Raw genomic sequence first — 16714 nt, forward strand, 5'->3', positions numbered from 1 at the left:
CTTCATGTGTGATTCCAAACAAACCCAAAGCTCATAGTGCTCCAAAGCCATGATCATGTAAACATTTAACATGTGAGAGCAGCCTTAACGCAGATAGTAAATACCGCGGCCATTGCCACACTGATCTACCACATATGTTTTGGATGAAAACCAGGCTACAGTGACTGCTATTTGTTAGTTTATGAGAACCACATGTAAATTTCCATGAAACTAGATAAGTATGGAGGCGATGGCTGGATCCAGCCACTCACATGATGGAAAAGCAGTGGTTTTATTGACATAGATGATTGCGATATTGAGAGAGGAGGAGGGCTTTAAATACACTCCTGTTGGCTTTGGCATCTCAACCTTCACATAGGTGACGTCTGCTCTGCTGAGTGAATCATTTCTCAAACAAGAATGAGTACAGAGACCTGCAAAATGAATGGGACACACACATATGTAAGTAGGAATAACTATGGGTTTTTGCATGCAAAGTAGGAAGTTCTTATGTTTTAATTTTTTTTGTTTATAGACAATTTGCAAAAACTGCTTATGTTACACTCAGCATCTGTACAATAGCATGTGTGTGTACTGTTATTTTATTTCACCTAACAATATGTACAAAAGGTTACATAACAACATATCATTTATTGAATATGAGGTAGTTGTTTTTGTGTTTTTACTAATACTGTCAGTTTTTAGTAGTTTTAGTAAGTTGAAATGTTTGTATGTGGTTTAAAACGAGTACGAGCACAACTCTGCATAGCCCTCAGTAAATATTTACTAATTAAACACAAACTGCAAGTTGACCGGTGTACTGAACTTTGTATTAAATAGCTGAAACCCAGTAAGAAAACAGATTGTTCTGTCCTATATTTGCAGGTACAGATGAGTCAATTTCTTAAGATTTGATTTAGTCTGATGGCGCCAAATCGGCCTACTTATTTGATCTGGGTCCGAATAAATAAAACCCAAACTAAAAGTGTCCCAATTGCCTAGAAAACTCTCTAATATTTATTTGACCAATTTAAATCATGTGAAATTTGGTTTTGTTAGTATTAGAAATTTTTGAAAAATTTTGGTAGTTTCAGAATTTTAGATTCGATTTGCGGCTCATTTTCCTTCCACCTAGCAACAAGAATAATAAGGTTATTGTTGCAGATAACTCCCCATGCACGGTACTGGTCTAGTTTGCCTAAGAACCAACAAAGAGTAAAATTGGTATGCTTGAAATGGTATACAGAACATATGCACCACATCTTCAAGTATTATGTTATCAATGTGCACATAAGTCATATGATTTACATTAGATGGATATTCCAGTACTTTTATAGAGGGCCTGTCTTCACGATAGGTCATCAATATTTGTTCAGTTGGGGTCTGACAACCCGCAACCCGCCAATCAGCTGTTCTGTAGTAGCCCTAGTGGCAGAATTCAGTGGCAGAACTACACAAGTCCATCCACTGTGGAGCTGGTTACCGTAACGCTGCTTCCATTAAGAGCATTGCTGTAATAACCAACTCCATCCACTGCACAATGGACTTGTGTAGTTTTGCCACCGATGTCCGCCACCAGAGCTACTGCAGAACAGCTCTTCAGTGGCGTGCAGAGTGTTGGATCCCTGCCAATTGGAAATTGATGGGCTACCCTGAGTGTATGCCATCAGTATAAAAGTGCCAAAACCCTTCTTTAAGTTCAGTTTTATGTGTAGTCTTTTCTCAATGTGCACATCACAATCATTGCTGGCTAGAGCTAGGAAATACTTTTATACCGGAAAATTGAAGAAAAGAGTCAGCTAAGTGTGATGACTTAGATCTTCTCATTTATTTACACAGTGTAAACGGTAACTATTGTTGGGTAGAGCTATGGAGCAGATATATAGATATATATATATATATATAAAAAGGTAGAAAGGTGTGGGCACCTCTCTATGGGATACGGACGGAGTGCCAGCGGCTGTGAAGGCGATCCACCTCCAATAGATAAACGAAAAAAATTCCACAGCACCTCAAAGGCGTATAAAAATAGAAAAGGCTATATTCACCAGACCCGCAAATATATATATATTTTTTATGTTTAAAGGAAATGTGTCAATGTATCACCAGAAAATGGTCATTTACTAACAGATATACGCCACTTTTTGGCATATATTGATAACAGATTGCAGAGCAAAGGCTATGAAAAAAGCAACAATTTATTTGATTTGAAGCATTTTCTTAGGGTACTTAGATGCTACCTCTACTTACTACAGAGCACCTTCCATTACATACTTAAAAACTTTTACATATTAACTCTCTGCGGGTTATTTTCACTTTTAAGGTGTGACCACATAGCACGACGATTGTGTCATGGTTGCACTGTTGCCACGCTGGGATCGATTACCATGTGGCCATACAGGCTATAGCTAGCCCTAATTGTATGTGACACTAACAATACAGACTGACTAAACAGTGCGGTCCCAATTAGTTTAACTAGAGCCCACGCGGGCTATGTGAAACTCAAATGCAGAGTGCTTATGTCACAACCATGACACGACCATGCTGTGTGGTATGATCATTAACTTCTATGCAGTCTATCCTTTTCATATGAATAGCATCCATAAACATGTATATTGATCAGAGACCTTACTTGTGGAAGGTTCTCCTATAGATTTCAAAACATGATTGTCTGAATATTGGTTTGTAAAAAAAATGGAGCAATATTGGGGTTTTCCAAGACTTTTCTACAGATTACCCATCCTCTTGATAGGCCATCTCTATCTGATAGGTGGGTGTCTGACACCCAGGACCCTCAGTAGTACCATGACCTTCTCTCAGCTCACAAAGCACAGCGTTGTACATTGTAGCACTGTACATTCACGTCAATGGGACTGAGCTGCAGCTAGGCTGATGACTGTGACTGATGAAAATGATGTCACATGGCTTAGGCTGAGCTTCCTTCTCAAACAGCTGATCGATGGGGGTCCTGGGTGTTGGACCTCCACCGATCAGATACTGATGACCTATCTAGAGGATAGGTCATCAGTATAAATGTCTCTGAAAACCCCTTTAAAGTCTAATTAAAGGGTAAATCCAGCCACATGCATTTATCATCTATTCAATGGAGGTGAACTAAGGAATGTTAAATTGGTGGGGGTCTAACTGCTGGAATCTCTAACAGTTGAAACATCAGATGATCATTACCACAGCAAGAAAAAGTTTGAGGGGCGTAGTGATCGAGTGTGCATGTCAATGCTTCATTCAGACTCTATGGGAGTAATGGAAACAGCTGAGAGGTAGGAGCCCCACTGATCTAACATTTATTGTCTCCCCGCTAGCACTAGTCATTGACTTCAGATTTTGTATTTGCACTGTCTGTGGAATAATAGCGCATCAGTGGCGTAGCTACCATGGAAGCAGGGGAAGCAGCTGCTACGGAGCCCAAACTCAGGAAGGGACGAGGGAGGAGGATAAATGGATTAATTTTCAGGCCCAGGGAGCGGTGAGTATCGCGCTCCTAGTCCTAGCACAGGTATTACTCATTGTTCCCTGGTCTTCTCCCCTGGGAGCTTACACTGCACTAAGTCCTGGCAGTGCACAGCTTCACCGAATGGGACGTAGTGTGCATAGGACAGCACTATGACCTGATGCTGTGCATGAAGTCACATGGTAGTGCGTGCCTAGACACAGGGCCGCCCGAAGAGCAGAGGCAGCCGCAGGCAGAGAAGAGACTTAAATATTTAGCATTTAGGGGACTGGGTGTTCAAAAAATTGCCGTGGACCGGCCCAGTCAGTTCTAGTTACACCACTGTGGAGCATAAATGTGGCATACTTTTGACAGACATGCAGTAGTACACCTATGCAAATAAAGCGTTATACCACACAAAAGATAATAAAATAAATAAAAAATGTTAACAAATATAACCATTGGCTTAATGATAGACAGTGCCTAAAGAAATGAAAAGTATACAAAACATATTAACAAGATCTACAGAAAATATATAATTAAGATACATCAAGTACTACCGAGGGGTTTCAGTATACCTTAATGTTTCTCACAGTTATCCTGGTTTAGAAATAATCTTTATCTTGAACGCCTATTTTGCTTTCTTTGCCCTGGTTGGATTTTAATAGTTTTGTTGGATTACAATAAAATGTGATATTTGTGCGTTATCTTTTGCAGAGGTGTGTTTTCTATGGCTCTATGCATACTGTAGTAGTTAGAGGGACACTTGCATTTTATTAATCAGGGTCATTGTAATTCTCCTATGTGAACCATGTTCAAATGTAACTTTCCAAGGAAATAAATGTTAAACAGTTTCTTCTTACATTTATAAGGTCTTCCCAGTAGTTAATAAAGCATCCTCTTTACACAGGAGTCCAATTATATTGAAGAAAGTACTAAAGACAACAGGATCTCTTTGATCTTTTCCCTCAAAGAAGAGGTTGGAGCACTGGCCAGGGTGCTGCGCATATTTGAGGTATGGATACATGTGCTCTTCTTGTCCATATTGTTTCTATTACTATGTAATGCCTCTAGCTGCAGGTTGACAGATACATTTACTGGTGAATGCCATCTAATTGTGGCTGATTACTATACTTCCAAATTGTGGTTGTTTGGATGGTAAATATGGAGAATTTTTTTTTTTAATCTTATTAATAAGTTCTGACAACTTTCCGGTCAGGTTTTGCTGACATGCAAATATCCTGTTATGCCATGAATTCACCTATGGATCTGAATATTCCCAGCAACAAATACAGCTTTGCAGTAGGAAATTAGCTGATTGGCAAAATGCAGGTCATTTTTTCAATTTTTTCTCATCTCAATTTATAAATTAAATATTTGGTTAATGTTGGAGGACATTATGCTGTGAATGCCATTTACTGTATTGTGTTTTATGGATGTGCTATCCCAGCTAATGGTTTTCAACTACAATTCATATTAGCTGTTGTGGTTAGGCCCAAATAGAAATATAGAAAACAAAAAAAAGATATCACTAAAGAGTATCCTACAACTTAAATGTTATGTGATTACTACAAAATACTGACTTGAAAAGAACATCTACCAGGGGTCAGCAACCTCTGGCACTTTAGTCGTTGTGAAACTTCAAGCCCCCAGCATGCTCTACTGACTTCTGTGGAAGTTTCAAGAGCTGAGCAAGTGTGCATGCTGAGAGTTGAAATTTCACAACAACATGAGTGCCGGAGATTACTCATCCCTGGTATATACTATGAAGAATGTAGATTACTTTGTAGAAATTACATTGGCATTGAAGGCTCTGTTGCAGATCTGTTGCACGCAGAATATAGAACATGCTGCGATTTTAACGCAACGCAGAACTGATGCGTGAAAAATAACATTGAAATGAATGTGTCAGGATTCAGTGCGGGCACAATGCGTTCACGTCACGCATTGCACCCGTGCGGAAAACTCGCTCGTGTGAAAGGGGCCTTAGCGCTTTAAAAATAATGTGTCATACAGGTAAAGGGGTTGACTCCAATCAGAAAAATCTAGCCAAGGGGAAGGGGGAGGCATAAAATAATAAAAGACCCAATATTCATTTGCCATTCCAGCAATGCTGCTCCCTGCTTCGCTCTGATTACGTGGCTGAGGCATTGACGTGATCAGTGTCGGACTGGGGTACTTAGGGCCCACCAGTGTAACTATTTCTAGGGGCCCACCTTAGGGCTCCTGCACACTAACTTATTTTTTTTCCATGTCCGTACCGTTTACTTTACTTCAATGGGGCTGCAGAATTTTTTTTTTTTAAATGACTCTGTGTGCATTCCATTTCTGTATGTCCGCATGGCCGTTCTGCAAAATGATAGAACGTGTCCTCTTATTGTCCACATTACAGACAAGCATAGGACTGTTCTATTAGGGCCCGGCTGTTCTGTTCCACATAATGTGGAATGCACACACCCGGTATCCATGTTTTGTGGATCCGCAATTTGCAGACTGCAAAACATCCAACGGTCGTGTTCATGAGCCCTTACAGTGATAACAGAAATATTAAAGATGAAGTATGATGGCAGACACTCACAGCAAAATGCACAAACATACATGTGGCAGAATTTACACATATATGGTTATCCTGCACTTAAGTCAGACAGAAACAAGACACATGCAGCGCACACCAATCACGCATTGGACAGATGTGGGACACAAGACACTTATGCGTGGCTCACACGCCACTGATGCATATGTCACATACTGCACATACACCACTGATACATAGATCATATATAGCACACACCAATCACACATAGGAAACACGCAATGCACACACCAAGACATTTATGCCTAACCCTATTAAGTGTATCACACTTAAAGGGGTTAAAGGGGTCTTCTCACTTCAGCAATTGGCATTTGTCATGTAGAGAAGGTTAATACAAGGCACCTACTACAATGTATTGTGATTGTCCATGTTGCCTCCTTTCCATCACATTATACACAGCACGTATCCGTGGGTATTACCACAGTGTAATCCAGTGTAATACATTAGTAAGTGCCTTGTATTATTTGCATGATAAATGCCATTTACTGAAGTGAGACAAACCCTTTAACCATAAATGTCTGGCATAAAATTTACCAAATCTTAACCTCCTCAGATTGCATATAATCTACAGTATATTTAAAAGGGTTGTCCTACCATAATGAAACATTTAATTACATTACCGCTAATCTATGTACACAAGGGTCTTAAGACCATGTTCCCTTGATCATGGGGTTCCCAGCAGTCAGAACCTCATAAATCAGACACTTATCACCTGTCGTGTCATAGCTGTTGGACCTTTTCACATTCCCTATCCTTAAAGGTTTTCTTTGGGTGTAAAAAATATATAAATAAATAAGATAAAAATGTTAAATCTGGCCCAAAATATGTGTCAAACTAAAATAGAAATGCTCGTCTGTTATAGGACCTGTGCCCACTTTTCTAGTTATCCTCTATCCTGCAGTGTAACAGGATTTCCCTTTCGGAAGAGGCCCAGCATGTGTCGTCTGCCATTTTCTGGCGCACATGCTTATCCTCCGGAGGGAGGGTGAAAGAGGAATCCTGTTACAGTGCAGTTTTCTGTAACAGAGGTTGCAGTTGGTGTGAACTGGCACTTGGGTTTGGGTCTCACCTCGTCCACATCTCAGTGGTTCTGTCGCTTGTGTTATGGTGTGAACCATCAATTGTGTTGACAGTATCACCACAAGGGTGGCCCTCACTGGACAGATGGAAAAAGCCAGGAACAGTGAACCACCAGCATACACCAAGGCTGGAGGAACCCTGAGCTTCAGGCATCCGGCAGAGGCTAAATAGCCCAAGCAGCCACACCCAGTCAGGGAGTAAACCCTTACAGCACCAGAGAGAGGGAGGCTACAACTTAAAGGGGACATGCACACACAAGCCTACCAAACAGGTAACCACTCGCAACAGCATGCGTGGCAACCATGTCAGGGCAATCACCCAGAAGGCCGAGACACTGCCACCACATGCTGTCACAGCAACACGTTGCCGCGGGAAACCGCAAGTGTGGCAACAGTGTCACAGCGTACACCATAGGCCGTGACACACTAACCTAATCAATCACTGTTTTTGGTAGAAATGATATTTCTACATGGCAAATAATTTACAAGCAGGTGTAGTAGAGTAATAGAAACCCAACAGACCCAACAGTCATGACATGCATGCTGCTGATTCTCTGTAATTCAATCACTAATTGAAAGGGGTATGTTCAAAATAATAGCAGTGTGGAGTTCAATTAGTGAGGTCATTCATTCTTTGAAAAACAGGTGGCAATTATTGCCCTTATTTAAGGAAGGAAGGCAGCAATTGTTGTACATTCCAGTTACAGTGCATTTCTCTCTGAAATTCTGAGGAAAATTGGTCATTTCAGACATTGTTCAGAAGAATAGCGTACCTTGATTAAAAAGTGGATTTGAGAGGGGAAAGCATATAAAGAAGTGCAGAAAATGATAGGCTGCTCAGGTAAAATGGTTGCAAATTCTTTAAAATGGCAACCAAAACCTGAAAGAAGTGAAAGCGAAAAACTACCATTCGAATGGATAGAAGAATAGCCAAAATGGCAAGGACTCAGCCAACAATCAGCTCCAGGAAGATCAAAGAAGGTCTAAAGTTACCTGTCAGTACTGTTACAATTAGAAGACGCCTATGTAAAGCCAAAGCTATCTGCAAGAAGCCCCTGCAAAGTCCCACTGTTGAAAAAAAGACATGCTGAAGAGGTTACAATTTGCCAAAGAGCACATTGACTGGCCTAAAGAAACATTTTGTGGACTGATAAAAGTAAGATTGTTCTTTTTGGGTCTAGTGGCCGAAGACAGTTTGTCAGATGACCCCCAAACACTGACCTCAAGCCACAGTACACTGTGAAGACAGTGAAGCATGGTGGTGCAAGCATCATGATATGGGATGTTTCTCATACTACGGTGTTGGGCCTATTTATCGCATACCAGGGATCATGGATCAGTTTGAATACATCAGAATACTTGAAGAGGTCATGCTGCCTTATGCTGAAGAGGAAATGCCCTTAAAATGGGTGTTCCAACAAGACAACAACCCCAAAAGCACCAGTACACGTGCAACATCTTGGTTCCAGACCAACAAGATTGACGTTATGGAGTGGTCAGCCCAATCCCCGGATCTTAATCCAATAGAAAACTTGTGGGGTGACATCAAAAATGCAGTTTCTGAGGCAAAACCAAGAAATAGAGAAGAACTGTGGAACGTAGTCCAATCATCCTGGGTTGGAATACCTGTTCACAGGGGCCAGAAGTTGGTTGACTCCATGCAATACAGATGTACAGCAGTTCTCAGAAACTGTGGCTATACAACTAAATATTAGTTAAGTGATTCCAAGGAAAGCAAAATCTTCCAAAGTTTTTCAGTTTATATAGTGAATGTTTGAGTTTGTAAAGAAGAATACAAGCACTGCAATTTTTTTGAACTGTCTAATATTCACTTTTCTTTAAAAAAAATTAGAGGAACAACACAAATGTTATATATTTTTCTTCATGTTTTGATTTGGAATAGAATGTGTAGTGTTCCAAATGCATTTGTGTGTATGGAAATAAAAGCTATTAGAAGGATTTTGAGCTTTATTCTCTTTTTTAAACACACTGCTATTATTTTGAACACAACTGTAGATCCATCCTCGTGCACCTTCATAGCTGATGTTCACTTTTCACATCAATGGCACATGGTGTGCCACAGTTTCCATATAGCTGATTCACAATGGTGGCATTTGTCCACTCCCAATACACTTTCAGCACAGCAGCACACAACAGCTCACAGTTTCAGAAATGCAGTTTCAGAAATGGCCCAAAAGCCAGTAATCATTCTTTTTTGCAACTCTGATAAATCAGCCCTTTTACCCATGACAGCAATGAGAGATATGTGTGCAGACAGCTTATCATACACCTTATACCTGTATACCCCCCAAGCTAGGAAGTGATAAAAATCATAGTTATTATCAGGGGTGTAACTAAAGGCTCATGGGCCCTGTTGCAAGAGTTCAGCTTAGGCCCCCCTTCCCTCAGTGCTTTGTGGCCAGGAGAAGAGAAGCACATAGCCTGCATGCTGCCTGAGGCATATATTGAAACGGCACCCCCCTATGCCAATTTCTTGACCTAACCCCTTCACTCCAGCCAGAGGTGTAACTTGACCACCATGTACTTCCTATAATTCTGGTGTGTTCTCATGCGGCACAAGGGTCTTTGGGCCCCTCAGGCTCCTGGGCCCATTAGTGACTGCTACCTCTGCACCCCCTATAGCTAGGCCCATGGTTATAATAGTCATAATAGTTTGACTGGACTGTGCATTATGCCTGTAGAGTAAACAGTAATACTATTTAGGCACAGAAAAGTAAATCTTTAGGATAGTAGTGGGTTAGCTGTTGCCTGCTATACAGAAAGCCTGAGGTTTTACTCCCAGAATAGTTAGTTGCTAAAATAATAGTGCAAAAAAAGTTAAATAAAATTAATTTGTAAATTCATTTATAAATTAATTAATTTGTAACTTACTATAAAATATTACAAAACAGTATTTGGTATTCCTGTAATCATAATACTCCATACAACATAGTAAGCACATTATTTGTTTAGCTTTTAATTTTTTTACGTGAAACACAGGGCTCTATTAATCCCTATTGTAGATAATTTTTTTTCAAACTAGAACTTTATTCTTTAAATCTCTAAATCTAAAATAAATGTTTACATAGTATATAGTTTTGTGTGCATGCAAGAGCTATAGTGCTATCAGGTTAACCCTTTAAGGACCCCAAACATGGCTCTCGCAAGCACGTGACTTTAAAAAAGTTGAGAAAAAAGTAAAAAAAAAGTTCTTACAAATGTAAATGTAATGTAAAAAAAAACTAAAAGTTCATATCACCCCCCTTTAATAAAAATAAAAATACTAGAACAATAAAAAAAATAAACATCATGGGCAGTGCCGCGTTCGAAAATGCCCATACAATTAAAATATAACAATATTAATGGCATACGGCAAATGGCGTAACGGGAAAAAAAATAAAAACAGCCAATTGCCATTTTTTGTCACTCCAACTACCTAATCATTTTTTTATAAAAAGTGATCAAAAAGTCGCACACACTTCAAATTGGTATCACTGAAAAAGAACAGATCATCCCACAAAAAATGTGCCCTCACACAGCTCCGGTCAGAATATGGCTATAAAATGTTATTTTTTCCCTCAAAGGTTTTAATTTTTTTTTTTAATATTAAAACGCAATAAAAATTATACAAGTGTGGAATAATTGTAACCGTAGTGACCTGGAGAATGAAGAAAACAGGTCAATTTTACTGCATAGTGTACAGTGTAAAATAAATAAAAATAAAAACCTTTATTAGAATTGCGTTTTTTTCCCAATTCTACCCCATTTGGAATTTTTTTACCGCTTCCTACTACATGGCATGCAACAGTAAATGGTGGCATTAGAAAGTACAACTTTTTCCGCCAAAAATAAGCCATTATAAGGCTATGTGAATAGAAAAATAAAAAAGTTGGGAATGCGGGGAGTGAAAAACACACAAAAACACGTGGCCGAGCATTTGATTTTGAAATCTGTTCTGTTTATGTGCAATGAAGAAATTTCCTTTAGAAGAAAGTCTATAAACTCTTCAGTAAATATTTGTGTTGTAAATCAGATATTTTTGAAGGACATTAAAAAGGTCATTCCACTATCTGCAGACTCTCAAGTCTACTGACTGCATGGTAAACAGTAACTTCAAAGCATGTCACACTTGAAATCTGGATATTAAAAACATTATGCCCCAGTTGTGAGAACTGGTGCTAAATATTTTTTAAAACTGCAAATTTTTTATGCAAAAACAGAACTAGATTAAAAAAAACTGAAATATAGTTCCCATTAGATACAATAGTGCACAATGCTGTAGTCATTTACATGTTAAAAGACAGTTAAAGACAAACTGACTACAAAATGCAGTGCAATCTTCATGTAGTATGTTGTACAGCAGGTGTCATGGTCCTGTCTGTGACAGGGACTAGAACATCGAGGAGACTGGCTGGATGTGATTGACAGACTCTTTGGATTCACCTTTCTGTGTTGTTGCTGGGGATGACCACACCTCTTGTCTCAGGTGTAGCTTAAGTGGTAATTCCTTCCCCTCTATTTAGTCCGGCCTCACCCATCATGCTATGCGGTTGATAGCTCCTTGTTTGTGCAAGTCCTGGTGTTGGTTCTGTCTGAGTTCCTGCTCATCCACATACTTCTGGAAGTTAAGTTTATCTTCTTTGTTGTTTGTTGTTTTCCCCTACCTGATAATATTAGGCCTGAGGGGAAGTCTCTTATTCCTTCATCTAGGAAGAAATAGGCCATCTGTGTCCTGACACTATCTGCAGGACCCTGTTAGGGTTAGATAGGGCTTAGGTTCCTGCATATGAACATTTCTACCTTCTAGGTCTGTTCATACTGATAGCAGTCATGGCTCGGCGTAGGGACTCACTAGGTGTGACCATTTCCCTTTCCCTCGGTTCCAGGCCTAATATCTTTTCCCTTCCCTTCTGTGTTCAGTGTGGCATGTATTTAGCACACTGTGCCATAACAGCAGGAAGAGCTGAGCAGATTGATATATAGCTTTCTAATTTATACATTTAAATCTGGAGATCAGTTTTACAGTAGTACTGCAGTTCAGCAACAGTCAAGAGAGCTACAGTACCATGCAGCACCCAACTCATATGTGCTGTCCCTTGAAAACAATAAAGGGACCACTCATGCATCATCAGAAAATTAACTATTGTATTAATGGTAAATATATTATTTTAGAATTTGGGATTTTTTTTTTTTACGGGACTAATTTGTCAGCACTCCAGAATTCTGTCTTCAAAAAGTCACAAAATAGGGCTTCTGTTACTTTTTGGAGTTAATTGCACACAAATGTTGAAACTTGCATTTTTTCACCACTCACTGCAGTTTTGAAAAGTGGGTGTGGTTAGCTATGTTAATTAGCTTAACTCCAGATTTATTACTAGAGTCCCATAGTCACTCCAGTAGGGTTCCAGTAGGGGATGGTGTAGAAAACTGGAGTAATATTTCTAGACAAAAGTGTAAGACTTGCAGACTTATGCAGAGTTAAGCAAAACTGACTTCAAATAGTCCCCCGATGATATCCTCCCCACACCACTATACATAGAAAACATTTTTCTTAGAATTTTTGGATTTTCTTTTTTCATTTCCATAGTTCTCTACCACATAAAAGTATATACAAAATATTGTCCTTCTGTAGCAGTCAGTACAGAGTGATAAAACTTTTCTATATGGTAGATACAGTTGGTAATCCATTGTCAGTTTACTGCTGTTGTGAAGGGAATATGTTAAATGCTAGTATAAATAGCAGGTATATCACCAAGCAAAAATGCCAACACAATGCAAATTGTAATCAAATCATAACTTTATTATATAGCCAGCCAGAAAAATACATTAGAGATGAGTAAATCGATTCAAAATAAATTTAAATAGAATATTCCAAAAATTCAGGTCAAATCCAAATCTTATTTTTTTTTTCTTCTATTCGGATAAACTTATCAACATTTTTCAGATCAGAAAACAGGAAACTTGAGGAAGGAGGATCACATGACTCTAGGCAGTGTATGTGTATAGACACAGGCAGGCATTTGTTGCTAAAGCAAAACTTTTCCAGGCCAGTAAAAAAATCCTACAGTGCAGAGGCTGTTTGTCACCACTAGCAGTCATGACTTTATCCATAGTTGTATATATTGCTGTCACTTTAAGATTGCTAATGATGGCTTAGTATTAAAGCAGTTGAAATGAGTTGCATACAGTCCTAGTAGACCCCAGAATACCATCCATAACTTTTTTGGGCAATTGGAGCACTTTGGATTGGGGTTGAATTTACTGCTCACTCCCTTGCCACTGCCTGGCCTTGTCAAAGAAGTGAGTTAGTCTGGCCACAGAAAGCTGTGGAGCTTGGGTGCAACAAAAGCAATGATGATGCCCTCACTGCACCAAAGGCCTAATTTGCATATTAAGAAAAAGTATAATTTGAGAATGAAGCAGTGGATCAAAATAATGTTTTATTTTGCAAACAATTTAATAGGGAGGTGGTGAAAGATTTTGTATAAGGGCTCGTTCACATGACTGTGTGAGATCCGTGTTGCATCGTTTGTTTGTTTTTTTGTGGATTCATTCTAACAATACCTGCCCTTGTCCACAAAACAGACAAGAATAGGACATATATTTTTTGCGGAACAGACATGCAGACATGCGGAAATGTCAGTTTTTTTTTAGCGGACTCATTGAAATGAATGGTTCCACATACGGACCTGTAAAAAAACGGAACGTAAATGAAAAAAGTAAGTCTGTGTACATGAGCCTTACATTTTAATGTAGCTCTTAGGATTGGTTTAATCTGAGAATGTGGACCTCAGGCCAGAAAAGGTTGTACATCTCTGCTATAGAATAAAAAAAAAATGGGTTTACTGTCTTGGAAATGCTGTTAATTGAACAAGTATTGGTAAAAAAGAACAACACATGCTCTGTTAGACCGCCATGACAAATTCTTTCAGCCGCATCTCGTCTCTACAGAGTTTGTAACACAGACACGTTAGATTTATCAATTTTTCCATCAACTTTCCCATCCTGCTGTACCCCCAATACTGTGCCGGTTGTGCCCCCCAATGCCCCAGGTACTATACTGCTGAAAAAATAGGGACCCTAGTAGACATAATTGGGGTCATTTATCAAACTGGTTTAAAGTAGAACTGGATTTCCAAAAAAGCTGTCAAAAATGAATGGTGGAATCTGATTGGCTGCTATGGGCAACTAAGCCAGTTCTACTTTACACCAGTTTGATAAATTACCCCAAATGTCCCTATAGTGTCTACAGCAGTTATAATGTCCCCTAGAGTGCCCCTAGTAATAATAACACCCTATATTGTGCTCTAGGCAATAATCCCTGTATAGTGTCCTCAGAAATAATAGAATTGCCCCTACAGTGCCTCCCCAATAGCAACACCCCCCACGCTGCCCCCATATAGTAATTTCCCCACACAGTAATTTCCCCCACACTGCCCCCATATAGTAATTTCCCCCACACTGCCCCCATAAAGTAGTTTTCCACACACTACCCCCATATAGTAATTTCCCCCACACAGTAATTTTCCCTACACTGACCCATATAGTAATTTGCCCCACACTGCCCCATAAAGTAATTTGCCCCACACCGCCCCCACATAGTAGTGCACCCCACACAGTAGTTGCCCCCACACAATTATTTTCCCACACACTGCCCCCACACAGTAATTTCCCCCACACGGCCCCCATATAGTTATTTGCCCCACACTGCCCCATATAGTAATTTCCCCCACACTGCCCCGACACAGTAATTTTCCTCCCACTACCCCATATAGTAATTTTCCTCCCACTACCCCATATAGTAATTTTCCACACACTGCCCCATATAGTAATTTCCCCCACACTGCCCCCACACAGTAATTTGCCCCACACTGCCCCAAATAGTAATTTGGCCCACACTGCCCCATATAGTAATTTGCCCTACACTACCCCATATAGTAATTGCCCCACATTGCCCCCATACAGTAGTGTCCCCAACACTGCCCGCACACAGTAGTGCCCCCCACACAGTAGTTTCCCCCACGCTGCCCCATATATTAATTTGCCCCACACTACCCCCACTACCCCATATAGTAATTTGCCCCACACAGTAGTTCCCCCACATTGCCCCATATAGTAATTTGCCCCCAACATATTAATCCCTCCCATAATTATTGCCCCCACATAGTAATTCCTCCCATAATAATTTGCCCCCACACAGTATCCCACCATAATATTTCCCCCCCACATGTCCTCCTGTGTCCCCCAAAGTTGACACATAAAATAAAAAATGAAAAAAAAATCTAAAAGCTAAATACTCACCTATGTCCAGGCGCTTGCTCGCAGAGGAAGGCACGCACACTTCACTGTTTTGCTGAGTCCCGGCACAGGCAAACGCAATTACGTCTTTGCGCATGCCTGTGCCTGGATTTCACTACCGCATAGGCCTCAGGCCTACTAGGCCTGAAGCCTATGGCGGTGATCAGCGGCGGGGCAGGAAGGGAACTATGCGCTCTCGTGCCCCGCCGCAGTATGTGGGAGTCAGCGCTCCATCAATCAGCGCTTCCATCTGTATTGATAGAAGAGCTCATTGCTTCTGGGCCTGGCATCCCTGTGAAAGTCAGCACCAGGGGCAGATCCCCCCCCCCCCCCCCACCCGGCACGCCACTCTGACCTTGGTTCAGTATTAGTGAATGCTGTGAATGCTATGATACATTGTATCCTACAATACATTTATTACTGTCCATGTTTACTATGTCCAAAAATGGTTACTATAAGGGCTCATGCACACAAACATATTTTCTTTTTGTTTCCGTTCCGTTTGTTTTGGGGACCGTATGCAGAACCATTCATTTTAATGGGTCCACAAAAATAAACTGAAGGTACTCCGTGTGCATTCCGTTTCCGTATGTCCATATTTCCGTTCCGCCAAAAAATAGAACATGTCCTATTATTGTCCGCATTACGGACAAGGATAGTACTGTTCTATTAGGGGCCAGCTGTTCCGTTATACAAAATATGGAATGCACAAGGATGTCATCCGTATTTTTTGTCACAGCTAAATTTATATGAGAGTTTTAATGTATATGTAACAGTTGATATTTTACATGGATATTACAACATTGTAATAAATGTTTTCCAGATGTCACAAATGGATATGAAAGAATAAAAATGCAATGTATTTTTGGCAAATATGTTACAGATGTAATTGAGCACAGCCCAGGGCTTAAGCAATTCATTAAGGGAGGTTCTTAGGTTTACCAAACATGCTGATTGGGAAGCTGTTTGAATGATCCAAGTCTACTCACTGGCCTATGAGCATTTGGAATGCACATCCACCCCTTTGTTTATTTGTAAGAAAGAAAACTCCAAATGTCATTCGCTTTCTGCACCCTCTTAACCAAGCTGAACATTGTCAACATTCTGATCAGCGCTTGTTGTTTGGATAAAGCCTGAGCATGTTCTGCTGTTTGCATTGGAAATTGCTTTGGATCAAGGGTCTGGTTTTAGTATAACTCAACCATGTGTACAATAATCTGAAATGCTAATACCACTAAGAGTGGTGTACTAAATAATAGCTATATAGCTAAAATAATCATGAAAGTAATCCAAACTGGAATAAACTACAGTATTCAA

At 40.0% G+C, this 16714-nt stretch overlaps 1 protein-coding gene across 1 annotated transcript in view; it reads left to right on the top strand.

Moving 5' to 3' along the window:
• The first annotated feature begins 289 nt into the window (after positions 1–289).
• The window catches only part of PAH (phenylalanine hydroxylase), a 98119-nt gene continuing 81694 nt past the window's right edge, over positions 290–16714 (top strand). Inside the window, exons 1-2 of the mRNA XM_044280595.1 lie at positions 290–441; positions 4338–4442. Coding sequence (XP_044136530.1) covers positions 400–441; positions 4338–4442 — 147 coding nt within the window. The 5' untranslated portion in view covers positions 290–399. The remainder of the gene's footprint in view (positions 442–4337; positions 4443–16714) is intronic.

Source organism: Bufo gargarizans, chromosome 2 (genome assembly GCF_014858855.1).
Source record: "Bufo gargarizans isolate SCDJY-AF-19 chromosome 2, ASM1485885v1, whole genome shotgun sequence".
NCBI lineage: Eukaryota > Metazoa > Chordata > Amphibia > Anura > Bufonidae > Bufo > Bufo gargarizans.